Genomic DNA, 17,748 nt, shown 5'->3' on the forward strand with positions numbered 1-17,748 from the left:
TGGATCTGGCAATTACTTCCAGTTTCAACAGTAGTTGACCTCTGTCTTTTTAAATAGCAATGAAAGATGAGACTGTGTCAAATCATGCCTGTTTTTAAAAACCTGTACACAAGAACACTTTCCATTTAATTTAATGCAAAATTATAATTTAATTGGCTATGTGTATCATTATTTTTAAACACTAAGCAATTCTAGAGATCATTATAGCTATTTCCAGTGTTCAAGCAGCTTTGCCCTAATTTATTACCACTGCATGTAAGCCTCTCACTGTCAGTTTGATTTCCCCCATACATCCTGAACACTAATATTTGGTCTACAGGTTGGAGACTTTCCCCTCTAAAAATAGGACCTGCTATGTGCTATCTCTCATTCCATTTGGATCATCAAAATCTGCAATATCATCCAACTCCTCCTGTTCTCCTTCATACTCATGTATCCTGACTTGTACCAGCAGCAAGGACTTGCTTTGTTCAGCACAATGAGGAAAATGTGACTGCTCCCAGACCCTTTGATGCAGGAGGAACTGCCTGTTTTTATGCTACTCACCATTTCCATAGCAATCCTCCTCTCTTCCACCTTAACTAGGGAATTCCCTCCTGGTATCTAACAGTATCTTGGTATCTATCAATAAATAACAATATCTATCTTTACTAAAGCCCAGCAAGGGTGCATGAACAGCCTTTCCACTTTTGCAAAAGAAAATACTATCTGCTATGTTTTATCTGGTTAATTATTCTCTTCTTCAAAAGTAGTTCTAAAGCTTTTCCCATTACAAAGATCAAATTAGCAGGCTTCACTTCCTCAATCAAAAAAGATTTTAAGGTTTAACAAGCTTTTATATTATAAGCTCAAACTGCATAATTCGGAAATAAGAAAATGAGAAAGAACTAGCCTTTATCAGCCAAACAAAATCCACCAACCAACCACCATGATAAAGACATGAAGAGGTGACTATAAACCTAAAGATTACAAGATACTGAAATTTTAACAGACAAAGAGATCTACTAATGCTATTTGATCAAACCTCATCAAGTCTGGTGTTTCACACATTGATCTTTTCAATAGATTATGTATAACTAATGGAACAGTTGAAATTTTCTGGCAGAAGCCAGTTTGCAGGAAGCCATCTGTGCACATACTGGGGGAAGAAAAGCATCCCAGTAGTGGAAAAATCTAATTTCATTTGCAACACCCTCTCATCGGTATATTCTAGTGAATACGTTTGGGACAAAACATTCTCCTTTATAAAAGAGAAAGACAATAACCAAAAATCTGAATGCAAATTTCACATTTTGCATTAAACAGAAAAACACCACAGAAATGAAAATTTTGCAGAAACAGTAAGATCCCAGAGAGACATTTTAAAAAACTTTAAGATACTTGTCAGAGCCAGACTTCAAACAACACCCATACTCAATTGCAGAAATTAAGGCAGCAATTTGGTCAAGGTAGAATTGTTCAGGCTGGAAAAGACCTTCAAGATCATCGAGTCCAGCCTTGTTCTAACCCTGCTGCCCTATTCCCAATGACCCACCACTAAACCATGTCTCCAGGCACCATATCCAGGCAATTTTTAAACACATTCAGGGATGGAGACTCAACCACCTCCCTGGGGAGCCTGTTCCAGCACTTAACAACCCTTTCTGTAAAGAAGTTTCTCCTGATATTAAACCTAAATGTCCCCTGACACAACTTGAAGCCATTTCCCCTTGTCCTGTCATCTGTTACAGTGAGAAGAGACCATCCCCACTCTCCCTACAACCTCCTTTCAGGTATTTGTAAAGCGTGATAAGGTCTTCCCTCAGCCTCCTTTTCCCCAGACTAAACAGCCCCAACACCTTCAGTCACTCCTCATAAGGCATGTTTTCCAAACCCTTCACCAGCTTTGTTGCCCTTCTTTGGACTTGCTCCAACACCTCAATGTCCTTTTTGTATTGAGTTGTCAAAAACTGAACACAGTACTCGAGGTAGGGCCTCATTAGTGCTTAGTACAGGGGCAAGATTACTTCCCTAGTCAAAAAACTTCTTATTGGAAAAGTGCTTTTCTCAGTCTGCTAACGATGTCAGTGTTACCCAACATCTACAGCTATTCAGTACTGTAACCAGATGGCACACACCTCTCCATAAAACTAGCTATTAAGTCTATGAAAGCTAGACTTGACAGAACTAAGAAAAACTTCACTATGAATAGGAATAAACTGTGAATAATAAGAAAATGAGAGGCACAGAGGAAAAAAAAATCATTATTATTATACCAAAACCTTGTTTTCCAGAAGCTCTGTGGGCAAAATAAGTCTCCAGGATGAGATAAACAACACTGATGTGTCTTTTTATTTCTGTCTCATTTTGTCTCCTGTCCTAATATACAATATAGAGGCTGGAAAGATTTAAATAGCTGCGGGCTGTCCCATGAAACTACCTCTGCATGCTCAACTTGAGAAAGTTTACACTGATGTAACTCCAATCTTCTGGTAAACCTTATGTAAGGCATTAAAATAAACCTTTGATTCCATTTAAATCATGCCTCTAGGACACAAACTTCACGCAGATTTTTTAACACAGAAAGAACACGATACAATCCTATGACAGTATTCTACTGACCACTCATACATATCCGAGCCCAAAAAAATAACTGGTATATTATATTCACATGCCTATCTCAGATTAGAACTGTTTGATAAGTTCTAATATAATAAAATAAGTTCATATGTGTTTAAAGGCATTCTACTTCATGAAAATAAACTGCTGAACAAATGGCACTATTTCAAATGCAAAGGGAAACTGTAAACCATACACCTGGCTACTAACTAAGGAATGGTCACAGGTTATGGAAAATCCACAGAAACCAGGCTAACAGGGACAGAAAGTGATGGACGAACTTTCCTTCCTTTAAGTTATTATAGCTACTTTGCTATACATTGTGTGATGCAGTTTTTTCTTTTCTTTCAGTATTTCCACAAGTTTTCAAAACAGCTCAGAAATTATATATGTAGTAATTTCTAGTTTACTGGGGAAGCATACAAATTCTTTTACAATAGTTAAAGATTAACAAAACCTCAGAAAAAATACCCTTGCATGGTAAAATTAAAAGCATTCCTTGAAATCTATCAGTAAATAAGGATTTCGACCCTTTTTAGCCTCTGAGCTTGCACTATCTAAAACTAATGCATCCCAAAAGGAGTTATGAAAGCCTCACCATAACAGTACTGCTTGCTAGCACACCAGGTTTTCCTCAACAGCATCATCCCACTCCATGATATCAACTAAAACTGTAAGCAAACATTAAATATTTAACAATGACAAAACTCCCTCATATTCTGCTGCATTTATGTGAACTTCTAACAATTCTGAGTACTTACAACAGATGTTGGTCACGTTTTGCTCCATTACGTCCCTGAAGGATAACAGGTGGCTTGTACACCTTCATTACTCCTCACAGTATAGGCACCTTTTGTATTTCTGGTGTTCTTGGTGTCTTTAGTAATAAAGCAGTGATGACTTTGAAGTTATTTATAAACAGTAACTCATTAAATTCCTAAGTGTCATATTAGATACCAACTCAGTGACTCATATTCCTAACAATGTATTTATCATGGCTGGAAGAGAAGGTAAATTTATATGTATGAGTAGCATACACAGGCACGTCATGACCTAATCTTGTATTTTAAAATGGTATTTGACATTAAGTAACTCTGAAGGTATTAACAAATACGTATGTCAGTTGAAGCTAGCTCATTATAAAACAGTGACAAAGGGAAAAATAATATAACATATAAAAAAATCCCTTTTGAGGATTGAAAATGGAAGCTGGAGTGTTTTGAAGGTTGTTACTACTGTACTTAAATGAGTGCAATTTTTTTGAAAATTATGATTATCTTAAAGTGTCATATTTTCTTAACAGAAAATAGTTATCAATTCACCAGACAAACTTATTTAATTGACCACTTTATGTGTAATCTTGGCCTCATAACAAAAACCTCAGTGTTTTAGATCACACATCTGGTCCTAGTGCCTTCAAAGATCGTCATCACTGCACAATAAACAATGCAAACATTCAAGGCCTGCAGCAAAATAAACAAAGTAACATTACTACTTCAGCACTTAAACTCAAAATGCAAAGTATCTAAATCCTTTCTAAAACAGAGAAAAATATTTGAACCAAAATAATACACTTTTGCTGACAATCATCTAATTTGATTCTTCAGTTCCCAATTTCACCAAGATTCTTGAACATTAGTTTGTGAAGAAAAGTGTCAGATCAGTTGAAGAGCACTCCAAGATGCTATTCTTCACCATTCATTCCTTTGGCAAAACATTTCTGAGGAAACGTTTATCTTTGTGCCTCGGAAAACCCTGAAACTACAAACCACATAGTTTAACTTTGCAATTATTCCTTCTTTGAGCACAGGGTTGGGCCAGATGACCTCCACAGCGTTCCCCTTTTCAACTTTATGTAAGCAGACTTTTTTCTCAAGACTTAAGGATAATTTCAGAAAATATTCTGAAATTCTTCAATATGGGAGTTGGTCACTACAGAATCCAATTACACTTAAGAGGAGGGATATGAGACCAGCACCTAAGAGAAGCTCTTACCATGTCAAACCTTAACCAAATACCACATATCTCACAAACATGCATTTCATGAGCAACAGTAGCAAAGCCTGCCTTTCTACTAATACATCACAAACCCCATGTTCCTTCCTACACAGCAACATTACCTTCTGCATTCCCTGTAGTTTTACTGCTCCCCATAGAATTCAGTTTTGCCCACTGCCTTTAAACTTGGCTGAGACACTTGCAGATATGTTAAAAGTAATACATTTTCTACCCAGCTATTTACTACTCTCTACATTACAGTAGTAAGACTATTGCTACTACAATCTGAAAGCTGAAAGACAATTACCACAGAAGTTCTAACTTAGAGTTCATTAAGCTGTATAATAACCGTATAGTTACACTAGTAAAGAAACTGGAGAAGCATTTATGAAATGTTTTAACAAAATTACATGTTCTTCCTAGACTTAATGACACAATAGTAACAGTCTTTCCACAGACAATCTGGCTAGCAGCATAAGTAAACACTCAATCCTGTTCTCCGTCCTTTATTAGGGAGAAAAAAATCAAAACCAGGACCAGATTTCAAAGAAGACATTAGATTAGATTAGATTAGATTAGATTAGATTAGATTAGATTAGATTAGATTAGATGAAAACAAGTAGAGTACATGAATCAAATCAGAAAGTGAAACTATAAGAATGCCATCTGGTAATATGTCCCTTATACACACAAAAAAATCAAGATATTTGCAAAGTCCTTAGTATGGGGTGGAGCTTTTTACTGAAGATACACATATCTACAATGATTCCCTGAGGAACATTTCAGCACTATAAATTTCAGTTATTGCAGCCTTCTACAGGGACAGATAGGGAATAAAAATATTAAAAGCCATTACTTCAGAAAAGAGTCAATGATAAAACCTTTTTTTAAGTCAGTCAAAGTAAGTGACAAAAAAGGCTTTATTGATGACAGCAGACTTGTACACATACACATATCAAACAGACAGATTGGTAGTGAGCCTCTTGCTATTTGTTTTTAAACAAGGGGACCTTTAGGTAAAGCAAGCCCTGATCAGATTGAAGGATATACTGGAGAAAATAGATGGAAAAATATGACCAATTTTGATGTCAAAACTTTCTTCAACACATACAGCTAGTCAAATCTATAACAGATATTATTCCCAAATTAGCAACCTGGTTCTGTTCACCTCCGCATAAACAAACTAAATGCAAAATATCACAATAGAAAAAACTTCAGTGCCAATTAAACCCTGCATGTTAAAATGTTTTTCCAGTTACCACTGAAGGCTATTAAGTTCATTTACTCCATCAATCTGAACCACTTCCTATTTACTCAAGGATCTGGTTCCCTGAATCTGTACTGCATGTGACATAAATCATTTTCAGCTTCCTTCCTGGAAGGGAACAGCTAATCTCCTGGGTGTATTTTCATGGTAAAATAATACAGGATTGCACCACAGGCAGTTTGCTTGAGACAGTTCAAGGTCTTACTTCTTTCACTTACCCAGTCTGACAGCACTATCCTGAAGACTTTGCCATTTCATATATCCATATCCCAAACACTCCACATAAAGCACTAATCCATGTTGCCATGCCATGCAACAAAAGCAGGAATATGATAACTATAAAGTTTGTCCCCAGAACTTGGACACATGATCAATACATAGAGGTTATTAAAAGGAACTGAAAAAACCCTACAGGTTAAAAAAGCTATGGATCTTACAGGGCATGGGACAGCATACAGTAGCTTCACACTGAAGCTTGGACAAGTGTCGAGTGGTTAGGGAACAGGGAGTGTTCCCAAGGGCAGCACAGATATAACCAATATTGCTATAGCTGGAAGTTAAATTACTGAAGGTTCCATAAGTGTATGGAAATCAGAAATTGCTAAAATTAGAGAATGAAGGTTTCTTTGCTAAAGAACTAATATAGGACAAAGGTGAACAAGCTTTCCAATATAATAATGTGATCTAGATCATCCACATTCAGAAGGAAAAACTGCCACTCTTTGTGATGATTTAATTCTCTACTTCTAAAGATCAAAACTTCCTTCCTTGCTGCTTTCTTCTTTGTAAGCAAGTGTCAAAAACTGAATATGAAACATTTACTAGAAAATTAATTAGTCCAGCTGAAAATGATGGCAGCAAAATCTTTCAAGGCTTCCCATCTGATCTTCAAATCTTTTGTGACAGGCAAAGAGCAATTACACAATTGAATGGGTGGGGATCAGGAACAAGGGATCCAGCTACAATCAGTCTTTACACTAGAAAGCTGCACTACTAAAAATTGCAAGCACACAGATACTACCCTAATGCAAGAAATTGTCTTGACATTTAATTTCTCATCATTAGTGAGGAGTTACTACACTCTTTAATGGAACAGCTGTTCAGCTGTTCACTTACAATATCGTACCTTCTTTGGATTTCCAATTCTTCTTGTGATGGACCATTTTGTACTTGAGAGGGAAGTTGTGAATTCTGTCGAGGCAATGTAGGACCTGAAAGCACAGACAGACCATAAATTAATGATTTTAACTTTACTTTCCTAAAAAGGCACAAAATCAAGAAAAAAGGCCAGCCATCACATGACATTATAGGAACTACTTACTTATGCTTTTAAGCAAACAAGCTCAACAATGTAATACAGCAAATAAAGACTGCAACAAATGTTACTTTACATATTTGCAGAATGGATTTATTTCACATGGGTAACAAAGTTTCACAGAAGTGCAAAAAAAAAAACTGTAGATGATAGAATTTGACAAAAGCTTTGCAATGCACTCCAAGTTTGAGATTTTCTTAAAACAATGAACAAGTACTCTTGGAGGAACAGAAAAGGCTCAAAAACTTAAAACACTCACCTAAATAGAACACTGGAATAGAAGAGAAAAAAAAAAACAGAAAAAAACCCATCAGAAGCTTATCACCACATCAATATAAGGAAGTTAAAAGCCATGTTTCTACAGGACACACCTAAGTTTACTCAGATTTTTAGCTTGTCAAATTGGATTAAAGACTGTCCATTTGGGGTAGGCAAGTATTGTGTCCAAAGGAACAGAGGCATATAATGAATGTACAAACTGCATTCTGCTAATAACAAGAAATGAAAAAGAGGACATGCAAATTCATCTTCAACTTTCACTAATGTGCAATTCTGAATCATACATCTAAGGTGCCCCTTAGGGGAAAAACAACCCACACGCAGCAAATTGCCAGAGTCCAGTAAGGCAGCTCATTCAGCTCATCATAGCAGAGCAGGGGAAGAAACATTGATGGGAAACAGTGGTGGGAGACTCCCTTCTCAGGGGCACTGAGGGGCCCATTTGCAGACCCAACCCACTTACTAGAGGTCTGCATCTAACCAGGGGCTTGAATTAAAGACATAACAGGAAGACTGCATTAACTCATACATCCTACTGTTTCACAAGGGCACTAATAATGCAGATGGGATTAACCTGAAAACCTGCAGGAAAGATTACAGAGCGCTGGAAAGAGCAGCGAAGACCTCAGAAGCACAGGCAGTGTTCTCATCAACACTCTCAGTAAAAGGAAAAGGCCGGGAAAGGGACAACAGACTTGCAAAAAGCCAGTGAATGGTTGAAGGAATGGAACCATAGGGCTTTGTCTACCTAGACCCGAAGGCTCATTTTGATGAACCTGTTCTGCTGGGGGCCAGTGGGGTTCACCTGTTTAAGAAGGAACTGTTTAGGAAAGAAAGGAAGGGAAAAAGAGGAGAGGGTGCCACCTTTTATATCAATCATCAGCTGGAGTCCATCGAGCTCTGCCTGGGGATGGAGGAGGAGCTGATGGGTCAGGATAACAGGGAAGTCAGGGCAAGAGATTTCAATAGTGTGGCTCTGTTCCAGGACACCCAACCAAGGTGACCAAATGGAGGAGGTCCTCCTTAGACAGATAGCAGAGGCTTCCCACTCACAAGCCATGGTCCTCGTGGGGGACTGTAACCACCCCAAAATCTGTGGGAGGGAAAACGCTGCAAAACACCAGCATTCCAGGAAGTTCCTGGAGTGCACTGATGACAACTTCCTCTCCAAATGGGAGAGGAACAACCCCAAAAAAAGGTGCTTTGCTGGACCATGTTCTCCCCAACAGAGATGGGATGGTGAGTCATATAAAACTCAGTGGGAGACTGGGCTGCAGTGACAACAATGCTATAGAATTCAATATCCTTAGAGCAGCATGAAAAGTGCAATGTTAGCTGACCACATTCAATTTCAACAGGGCAGACTTTGGTCTCCTCAAGCTAAGTATACTTGTTCACTATCTTCTTTCTTAAGATTTAAGAACAAGGTAAAAATTACAGCCTTCAGAGTCTGCATTTCCTGAGCAATCTGAGTGCTTGAACAAAAACTGCAACACAATCAATCATTACATTGCAATCACTAGGGATCATGTATCTCATTTTCCTTTCAGATGAAGAATTCCCAACTCCTCCTGCAATAGCAAGATAGCAGCATTTCTACATTGGCTACCACCTCAAAATTGAAAAAATTGGCTACCAGGAACATCAAGAAATTAGAATAGAAGAGCTTGTAGCTGGTACAAAATAACCACCATGTTGCAGAAGTTGACTATTCAGACAATGCCTGGCATAATGTGCCCAATCTGGGGCTCCCCAGTACAGAGAAAGAGAAATTGGAGCAAATAAGATTTAAATTAAAAATTTAAAAATGGTGGAGGAGGGTGAGGGGTGGGACCTAGTGAAAAAGATGCTTGAGGAGAGGCTGAGATAGCTGTGTTTGCTCAGTCTTCAGGTAAGGCAGGCATCCAACTGCCATTCTCAACTACCCAATAACTCATTACAGAGACTACAGTCAGAATCCTCTCAAAAGTGCAGAAGAGGATGACAGGTAATGATCAAAAGCTACAGAAAAGGAGCTTGCAACTAAGTAAGAAAAAGTTGCACCAAGAGAGCAGTTAAACATTGGGTCAGGCTGCACAGAGGAGCTGTGATACCTCCATCCTTGGAGACCTCAAAATTCAGCTAGGCAAGGCCCTGAACAACCAGAGGATGACTCCTTCTGAGCAGGGGATGGGAGCACAGGGACTCTGAGAACTCCTACCTTGACTGAGTTGTTCTCAAATGAAATTCATTTGAGAAGGTTCCACTGATTTGGAAACATATCATAAGTACCTTAGTATGGCAACAACTGCCTTAGCACCCTTCATTTTATTGGAACGATCTTCCCAAAAATAATGTGCATTTCACACTGAAGTTTCAACCAGCCTCTCTTTCTGTACCCTATAAATAAAGATAGGAAACACTAGTACTTCTAATTCTCAGCGTCTAAACGTAAGATTAAATAAACTACGTAGGATTTACATCACCAACCTGAACTACTAAATAAGTGTCTGAATATTTTTAATTACATTCTACTAAGCTATATTAGATTATTATGATAAGCAGAGCAACTCACTGAATTTGATTGTGAGAGGGAAACAAAACACTTAAGTTCTCAACCGTGTATGGAACAAATGAGAGCACCACAAAAGACACTGAAATCAAGGTATTTAAGTAAAAGATACAAAAGACAGTAGGCTCCTCAGCACCTTTATTTCTAGATCAAACCAACCACGTCTTCAAGTCTTCACCAACTTGTAGCTCTTACTAAACTTCTTATAATCCTTTCTACTGCTAAGAAAATCAAAATATCCTGTGAAACTATTAGAGGTATAATAAAGTGAGACAGAGAAATTTGAGCATATTACTTCAACCAAGACATTGCTCAGAGTGAAGTGGAAGGGTTACTTCAAGCATCTTATATGCCATATTTACACAACCCAGCTGAACCTCTTTTTAAAGCACCCAGCAGATGCATAGACAGGAATCAGAATCAGTACTTGCACTGGAGTGAGGCAGGAAAAGGAAACCACGGTTTTAAAACAGCAGGTGATTATTTGTTTATCATGTACAGGAAAAGGAATAAGAAAAAAGATTGAAAAATAAATTTCGGTCAAATGTTAGAATACATTAGTTATAACTATAGCAATGCTCCAGGACAATTAAGAAAGGAATTGCCTAGAATCCCCTTTATTTTGAAATTCTTTTTCTGAAAATATCAGAAGGCAATCCACCACCTGTCAAGGCTGATGACAGTATTAATCACGTCCTGCATCCAAGGCAACACTGTGGGATTAAATCAGGCCAGCTTCACTGTTTCTGAAAGCTCTTCACATCTTGCCCTTCCCTCTGTCCTCACACAATGCTTTCCCTTTCCAAGTGTATTCCTGACCCACTGTTTGACCTCAGGACTCCCTCCCTCCTGTATTTTATGCTTTCTTCCCCCACTAACAGGCCTCACTTCACTCACTCCCCCGCCCTTGGTTAAAACAACTGACTCCCCAGATCCTCTAATCCCAGACAGGTGCCACTCTCACTCCCCCAGGCAAGGCCATCTCTCCTCAGAACCAAACCCAACACTAACTCCTATTCCTCCACAGTCTCTCTGCTTTCCAGCCTCATTTATCTCCACCTTATAACACATAACCCCTAAGGGACATTACCCTGCTTGAATGACACTCTTTTATCAAATGTATCAAAACTAATTTACAAACACATTTGGACCTGTGATTACTTTTCCTCAGAATTTCCTTTATACAGTGTTATTTGACAACAAGCAGTAAAAACATTTTGGAATTCTCAAAGTGCAAAGTTTGGCTTCATCAGTTAATACTTCTGATGACAAAGTAGAAAAGGTGAATTTTATTGAAAAATTCTACCACTGATTTATGGTAGCCATGCTTTATTTAAAAAGAAAATCCTTTGTCAGGAGCTCACAGAGGGATTCAGATTATTTTGTCCTGGGAACAGGTGGGAAAGGTTAATTTTATATTAATGAGCCTGTATGCAAAAAGCTTCAAACGCTATATACTCTTCCTTGATTTCAGCTTCAACTGTTGGCTTTCGACTTGAACCAAGTGCCTTGTCAGCACTTGATTTTAAAACAGCAGACTTTGGTCTCCTCAAAGCCGTCCTGCTTGGTAGGGTACAATGGGACATGCCAGGAAGCCTGCATGGATAAGCAAGGAACTTTTGGACGCTTAGGGTAAAAACAAAGTCTATAGAGGATGGAAGCAAGGACAGATACCCTGGCAGAAGTACAGAGAAGTAGTCAGAGAAGCAAGAGATAATGTTAGGAAAGCAAAATCACAGAGAGAACTGGATCTGGCAAGGGAGGTTCAGGGCAATAATTTTCTATAGGTACATCAATGATAAGAGGAAGACTAGGGAGAATGTGGGCCAGCTCCAGAAGGAAACTGGAAAGCTGGCCATCCAAGACATAGAGAAAGCTGAGGTACTCAATGCCTTCTCTGCCTCAGTCTTCACCAGCAAGGACATTGGGCACACCCTCCACCTTATGAAAGCCAAAGGCAGTGAATACAAAAAGGAAGATCCCCCCACTGTAGATGAAGAGCAGGTTCAAGATCACCTAAAGGACCTGAAAGTGAACAGGTCCACAGGACCTGATGGGATTCACGCACAGCTCCTAAAAGAACTCTCAGATGCAGTTGCAGAGACAGTGTCCATCATATCTGAAAAGTCATGGCAGTCTGCTGACTGGAAAAGGGGAAACATAACCATAAAGGGGAAACATAAACATAAAGGGGAAAAAATAAGACACAGGGAGCTACAAGCCAGTCAGTCTCACCCCTGTGCCTGGCAAGATCATGGAGCAGATCCTCCTGAAGGCTCTGCTAAGGCATGCAGACAACAAAGGGGTGACTGGTCATGGCCAACAAGGCTTCACTAAGGGCATTCTTTGGTGGACTTCTGGCCTTCCTGGACAAAGGAGTCCGGAAGGGCATGAAAATCCTCAAAAGGGAAATCCTTAAGGCACAGGAACAAACTGTACCTGTGCATTTTAAAATGAGCTGGCGTAGTACAAGACCAGCTTAGCTGAACAAGGAGCTTTGGGCAGAACTCAGAAAAAAAAAAAAGGAAAATCTATCAGCTATGGAAGGAAGGGCAGGAAACTCAGGAAGATTACAAAGTTACTGCAAAGATAGAGAGAAAGAAAATTAGGCCAAAGCTCAGCTTGAATTTAATCTAGCCAGTATCATTAAAGATAAAAGAAATAGTTTCTATAAATACATAAATAGTAAAACAAGAGCTAGGGAGAACCTCCCCCCTCTGCTTGGTGTGGAAGGAAAACTTGTGACCAAGGAAAAAGAAAAGGCTGAACTGCTGAGTGCTTGTTTTGCCTCAGTCTTTGTCAATGCTAATTGATCCCTGAGAGTACAGCTCCCTGACCTCAAAGACCAAGATGGGGACCTACAGACCTGTCAGTCTGTCCGTGGTGCCAGGGAAGGTTATGGAGAGGTCATCTTGAGTACCATCACACGGTACATGCAAGACAACCAGGTGATCAGGCCCAGTCAGCATGGGTTTACAAAGGCAGCTCCTGTCTGACTATCCTCATCTCCTTCTACAACAAGATGACTCGCCTAGTGGATGAGGGAAGAGCTGTGGGCATTGTCTATCTGGACTAAAGCTTTTGGCACTGTCTCTCACAGCATTCTTCTTCAGAAACTTACGGCACTTGGCTTGGATAAATATACTCTGCATTAGATGAAAAACTGACGGGATGGTCACGCTGAAAGAGCAGGAGTGACTGGAACTAAATCTGGATGGTGACCGGTCACGAGTGGTGTCCCCAGGGTTCAGTGCTGGGGCCTGTTCTCTTTAATATCTTCATTAATGATTTGGGATGAGGGGATTGAGTGTACCCTCAGGAAATTTGCAGATGATACCAAGCTAGGTGGGTGTGTTGATCTGCTGGAGGGTAGGGAAGCCTTACAGTGGGACCTAGACAGGTAAGACCAATGAGCCAAGGTTAATTGTATGAGGTTTAACAAGGCCATGGTGAGCTACAGACCTTGGGAAGTGTGGTTAGAGAGCTGTAAGATGGAAAGGGACCAGGGAGTATTGGTTGACACTCGACTCAATAGAGTCAGCAGTGTGTGCAGGTGGCCAAGAAGGCTAATGGCATCCTGGCTTGTGTTAGGAACAGTGTGGCCAGCAGGAACAGTGAGGTGACCATCTCTCTGTACTCAGTTCTGGTGAGGCTGTACCTTGAATACTGTGTTCAGTTCTGGGCACCTCACTGCAAGAGGGACACAGAAGTGCTGCAGCCTGTCCAGAGAAGGGCAACAAAGCTCATGAAGGCCCTGGAGCATTAGTCCTGTGAGAAGCAGCTGAGAGAGATGGGAGGTTGAAGCAGAACAGCCTCTGCTCCTTAGTGGACTGTGATAGAACCAGAGGGAATGGATGGAAGCTGTGCCTGGGAAGGCTTAAGCTGGATGTTAGGAAACATTTTTTCCCTGAGAGGGTTGTCAGGCACTGGAATGGCCTGCCTGGGGCAGTGGTGGAGTCATCATTCCTGGAGGCATTTAAAAGGTGTTTGGACCTGGTCCCTAAGGACATGGTTTAGTAGTTAGCTCATGGTGTGGGTCAAAGGTCGGACTGGATGATCTTGGAAGTCTCTTCCAACCTAAAACATTCAGTGATTCTATGATGGGGTCACAGCCTCAGTGAACAAAGGCAGAGCAACACACATCATCTACCTGGACCTATGCAAAGCATTTGGCACTGTCCCACATGACATTCTGGTCTCTAAACTGGAACAATACAGATTTGTTGGATGGACCACTCTCTGGATAAGGAACTGCACGGATGGTTGCAACCAAAGAGCTGTGATCAATGGCTCAATGTCCAAATGGAAACAGGGAACAAGTTGTGTTCATAAAGGGTCAGTACTTGGACTGATACAATTCAACATCTTAGTCATTGATATGGGCAGTGGAATCAAGTGCATCCTTGGCAAGTTTGCTGATGACACCAAACTGTGTAGTGAAGTCAACACTCTGGAGGGAAGGGACACTATCCAGAGGGACCCTGACAGGCTTGAGAAGTGGGCTTGTGCAAACTTCATGAAGTTCACCAAAGCCAAGTGCATGGTTCAGCACCTGGCCTGAGGCAATCCCATGCACAAATACAGGTAGGGAAGAGCAAGGATTGAGAGCAGCCCTGAGGAGAGGCCAAGAGCCCTGCAGATGGTTGTCCAGAATAAGATCCTTGGGTCTCTGGAACCTGTGTTTTGAGCACTTTGGTAGCAAAGTTGACAGTGTACTTACTACCTCTGAAAGGGAAGCTGTACAAGCGTAGGAATCTTGAAAAATTCTGTGCCCAGAATTTTTTTAAGATCCAGACTGGTTGAGGGCGAAAACTGGAACTGTCTTATCAGCTGGAGCCAAACCAAAACTTTAGTAAAATAAGACTAAACTAAATGATCAGGTTACTGTATTTAACAATGTTGCGAACTGCAACTAAGAGTTTCTTCCTAGACTATCCATTGATTGTTTCATTTTAAGGAAAACTACTGCTAAAGGCTTATGGCTTCCAGAAATTATAAGGGCAGATAAAAACATTTATTATTCATCCTCACTCTTTGCATTTCCCAGTCTCCCATCATTTGTGAGCACAATCCATAAGGATAAGATACAGTGTTCTGTGGAGTATCTTCTGGCTCTCAAAACAGTATCTAGAATGTCTGTTATGAAAGACACTCTTCTGTTTCCTAAACTTCTAATATAAGTGCGAGAGTTTAAATTCTTGCTCAGTTGGTTTCTTATATTTAATGTCTTTTGAATGTTAAAGGAACTCAAGGTATTCTGGGTGTGGGGGTTTTTTCTGCCACAGATATTGAGAACTGTGATACAGAAGCTCAAATTACACAGCAGTGTTTTGAGCCACCAGCTGGTGCTGTGACTGCATATTAGTTCAGATCCTAATAAATTTATGCATGCTCCTTGGGTGTTTCTCAGATGGAGGACTGGAGCCATGGTCTGGGAATACCCGAGACAGGTTACACTGACTGACTGATTCTTACTCCATACCTTTCAAAAAAGCAGCCTGCTCCTTTGAAAACAAGAAAACCAGTGTCTACTAAGAGCTGGGATACATTTAGTAACTGCTGGATCTGGACCTTTTGCATAGAGCCAGCATTTGTCTCTTCTGTGGCAGGGCTTACCTGCAGAAGGTGCCTGTGAGCTGAGTGTGCTTGGGAGGCAAAGTTCCTTACTGCATCGCTGCCTGGGGGATCCATACAGAACAGTTCTGTCCCTTACTGCTGACAGAGCAGAAAGGAGTGCTTGCATTTTTTGTCTGGATGTACCTATATCTATCTATGTTATCTGAGCCGGGATACCACAAACAGTTCCTGAATGACAACCAGCAGTTACAACCTTATTTTGGTTTGGTGGGGTTTTTTTTGGTTTTTTTTTTTTTGCATGCACTATGTTGTGAAAATCTACTCATCAGATTTGTCACAGAAAAGATTATACAGTGCTGAATTTGCACTCCACAGCTAACTAAGAATCTACGGTTCTGTGAGCACGTTTGTCATATTTTGGAGTAGACTTGCCTCTCAGTAGGAAGTTCTTGCTCAGTTGGCAGTAAGGATACTATTTGATTTTTTTTGGCTATGTGCAAACAATACTTATTTGTTAACATCTCTAGATTTTACAGCACAGATGCTGGTTACGTAATGGAGTGGAAGAAATTCTGGTTTATACATTTGTTTTTAATACAATTTAAAACCCCCAACCTTTGTATTAAGGTATTCCCATTGGGCTTAAGTAGTAAAGTTAAACTTAAGTTCTTCTGTCAAGAAGTGATTTGCTGAGGGCCCCCTTCCCTGGAAGTATTCAACACCAGGTTTGATAAGGCCTTAAGCACACTGACCTAGTCTTAGTTGTCCCTTCCCATGGCAAGAGGGTTGGATCTAGATGCTCTTTAAGGTACATTCCAACCCTAGCCATTCTATAATTCTATGATCTTTGAAATAATTACATATGCTTTGTCTTCTAAAAACAAAGATGCTTTTCCACTCTTGTCACAGATGTATTTATCACACAGAATTATTTAAAAATAATTAACAAAACTGAGGGACGGAGAAGTGTGGAATGAATAGAGTAGACCACTAATGCATTGTTTCTGAAAAAATGGGCAGTAAACCAGAAAATTATTTGGAGCATAGCTACACTTTAGATTATGGAATTATAATCAAGCAGAACTAAAACAAATTTTAAAATACTCAGTTTTGAAAAAGAAAACAGTAATTTCTGAGTGATATACCACACCAAACTAGTTAGTGATACAGCTGTAATGGGATCTCCCCCACCCGAAACATCAAAGGTGTTTACCATCTGAACTTCTGAAAGTCATCCAAAACCATGACGAGGTCACATCAAGGACAGGCGATCTGCCTCAGACTTACCAAGCAAGTGCTCATTTTAAAGGGCACAAAAGGTTCATTTACTCAACACAGCATAGTACTGTTTCCACTGTGGTCATAAAGACAACAAATCATGAGAATTATAGAAGTGTATACTGGCTACTGTACCCTACAGTTAAAAATTAATATAAGAACTTCTGAAAGATGAAGGCAGGAAGTGCTTTACAGAGGTTGTGTCTTCCTTATCTATTCATTTCAGCACTGTGTTGTCTTCCATGATGTACACAATGTTACCCTAGAGATATTCCAAGCAAAAACAGTACATCCAAGAAATATCCATAGACATAAATCAGTATTTTTTTAATGCAAAAGATCTAACTGCAATGATAATAATAATTGAGTTATAAGTATGCAGAAACATCTGTCATACTGGTCATCTAGAAAACCTTTCTGCCTTAAGACTTCTGAAGTCACATACCACCCTCTGTCAACTCCCCTGCATGACAGGTGGTAGGTAGAGGCTTTTGTGCCCATTAAGCCATGACTGCAGCTCACAAGCAGCTGGGGAAGCAGCCAGGCTGTTTGCTGTCTGCACCATAGTGCAGCCTTTCACAGACTTTTAGAGTTAGGCACAATCCAGCAGCAGCTGTCTTGCTGCTTAAGGGTGCTATATACCACTATCACTTGCCACATCTATCATATTCCCTTCCCTCAGATCTACTGCTTTCCTGTATGAAACAGTTCAACCTAGAAACTAACAATAAAGAACAAAAATAAAAATAAGCGGTTATACTATGGCCACTGACCAATTGGAACTCTATTGTATTGGAAATACTGAAGAAATGAAAACCTTAAACTTCCATCCATTTAACATTTAAGGGTATTTAACAGTCTTTTTGAACAAGATATTATCACGCT

General features: G+C 39.8%; 1 protein-coding gene across 7 annotated transcripts in view; it reads right to left on the reverse strand.

The window, feature by feature from the left end:
- ENAH (ENAH actin regulator) overlaps nucleotides 1-17,748 on the reverse strand; it is a 93,235-nt gene that overhangs the window by 26,642 nt on the left and 48,845 nt on the right. For 3 of the 7 annotated variants that reach the window (XM_071739775.1, XM_071739780.1, XM_071739777.1), the window contains exons 4-5: nucleotides 7,438-7,449; nucleotides 6,990-7,074 (exon numbers count right to left, since the gene is read on the reverse strand). In XM_071739775.1, coding sequence (XP_071595876.1) covers nucleotides 6,990-7,074; nucleotides 7,438-7,449 — 97 coding nt within the window. Of the gene's footprint in view, nucleotides 1-3,359; nucleotides 3,501-6,989; nucleotides 7,075-7,437; nucleotides 7,450-17,748 lie in introns of those variants that run through there. The other 4 variants (XM_071739781.1, XM_071739779.1, XM_071739774.1 and 1 more) reach the window with 2 other exon arrangements.

This window comes from Heliangelus exortis, chromosome 3 (genome assembly GCF_036169615.1).
Source record: "Heliangelus exortis chromosome 3, bHelExo1.hap1, whole genome shotgun sequence".
NCBI lineage: Eukaryota > Metazoa > Chordata > Aves > Apodiformes > Trochilidae > Heliangelus > Heliangelus exortis.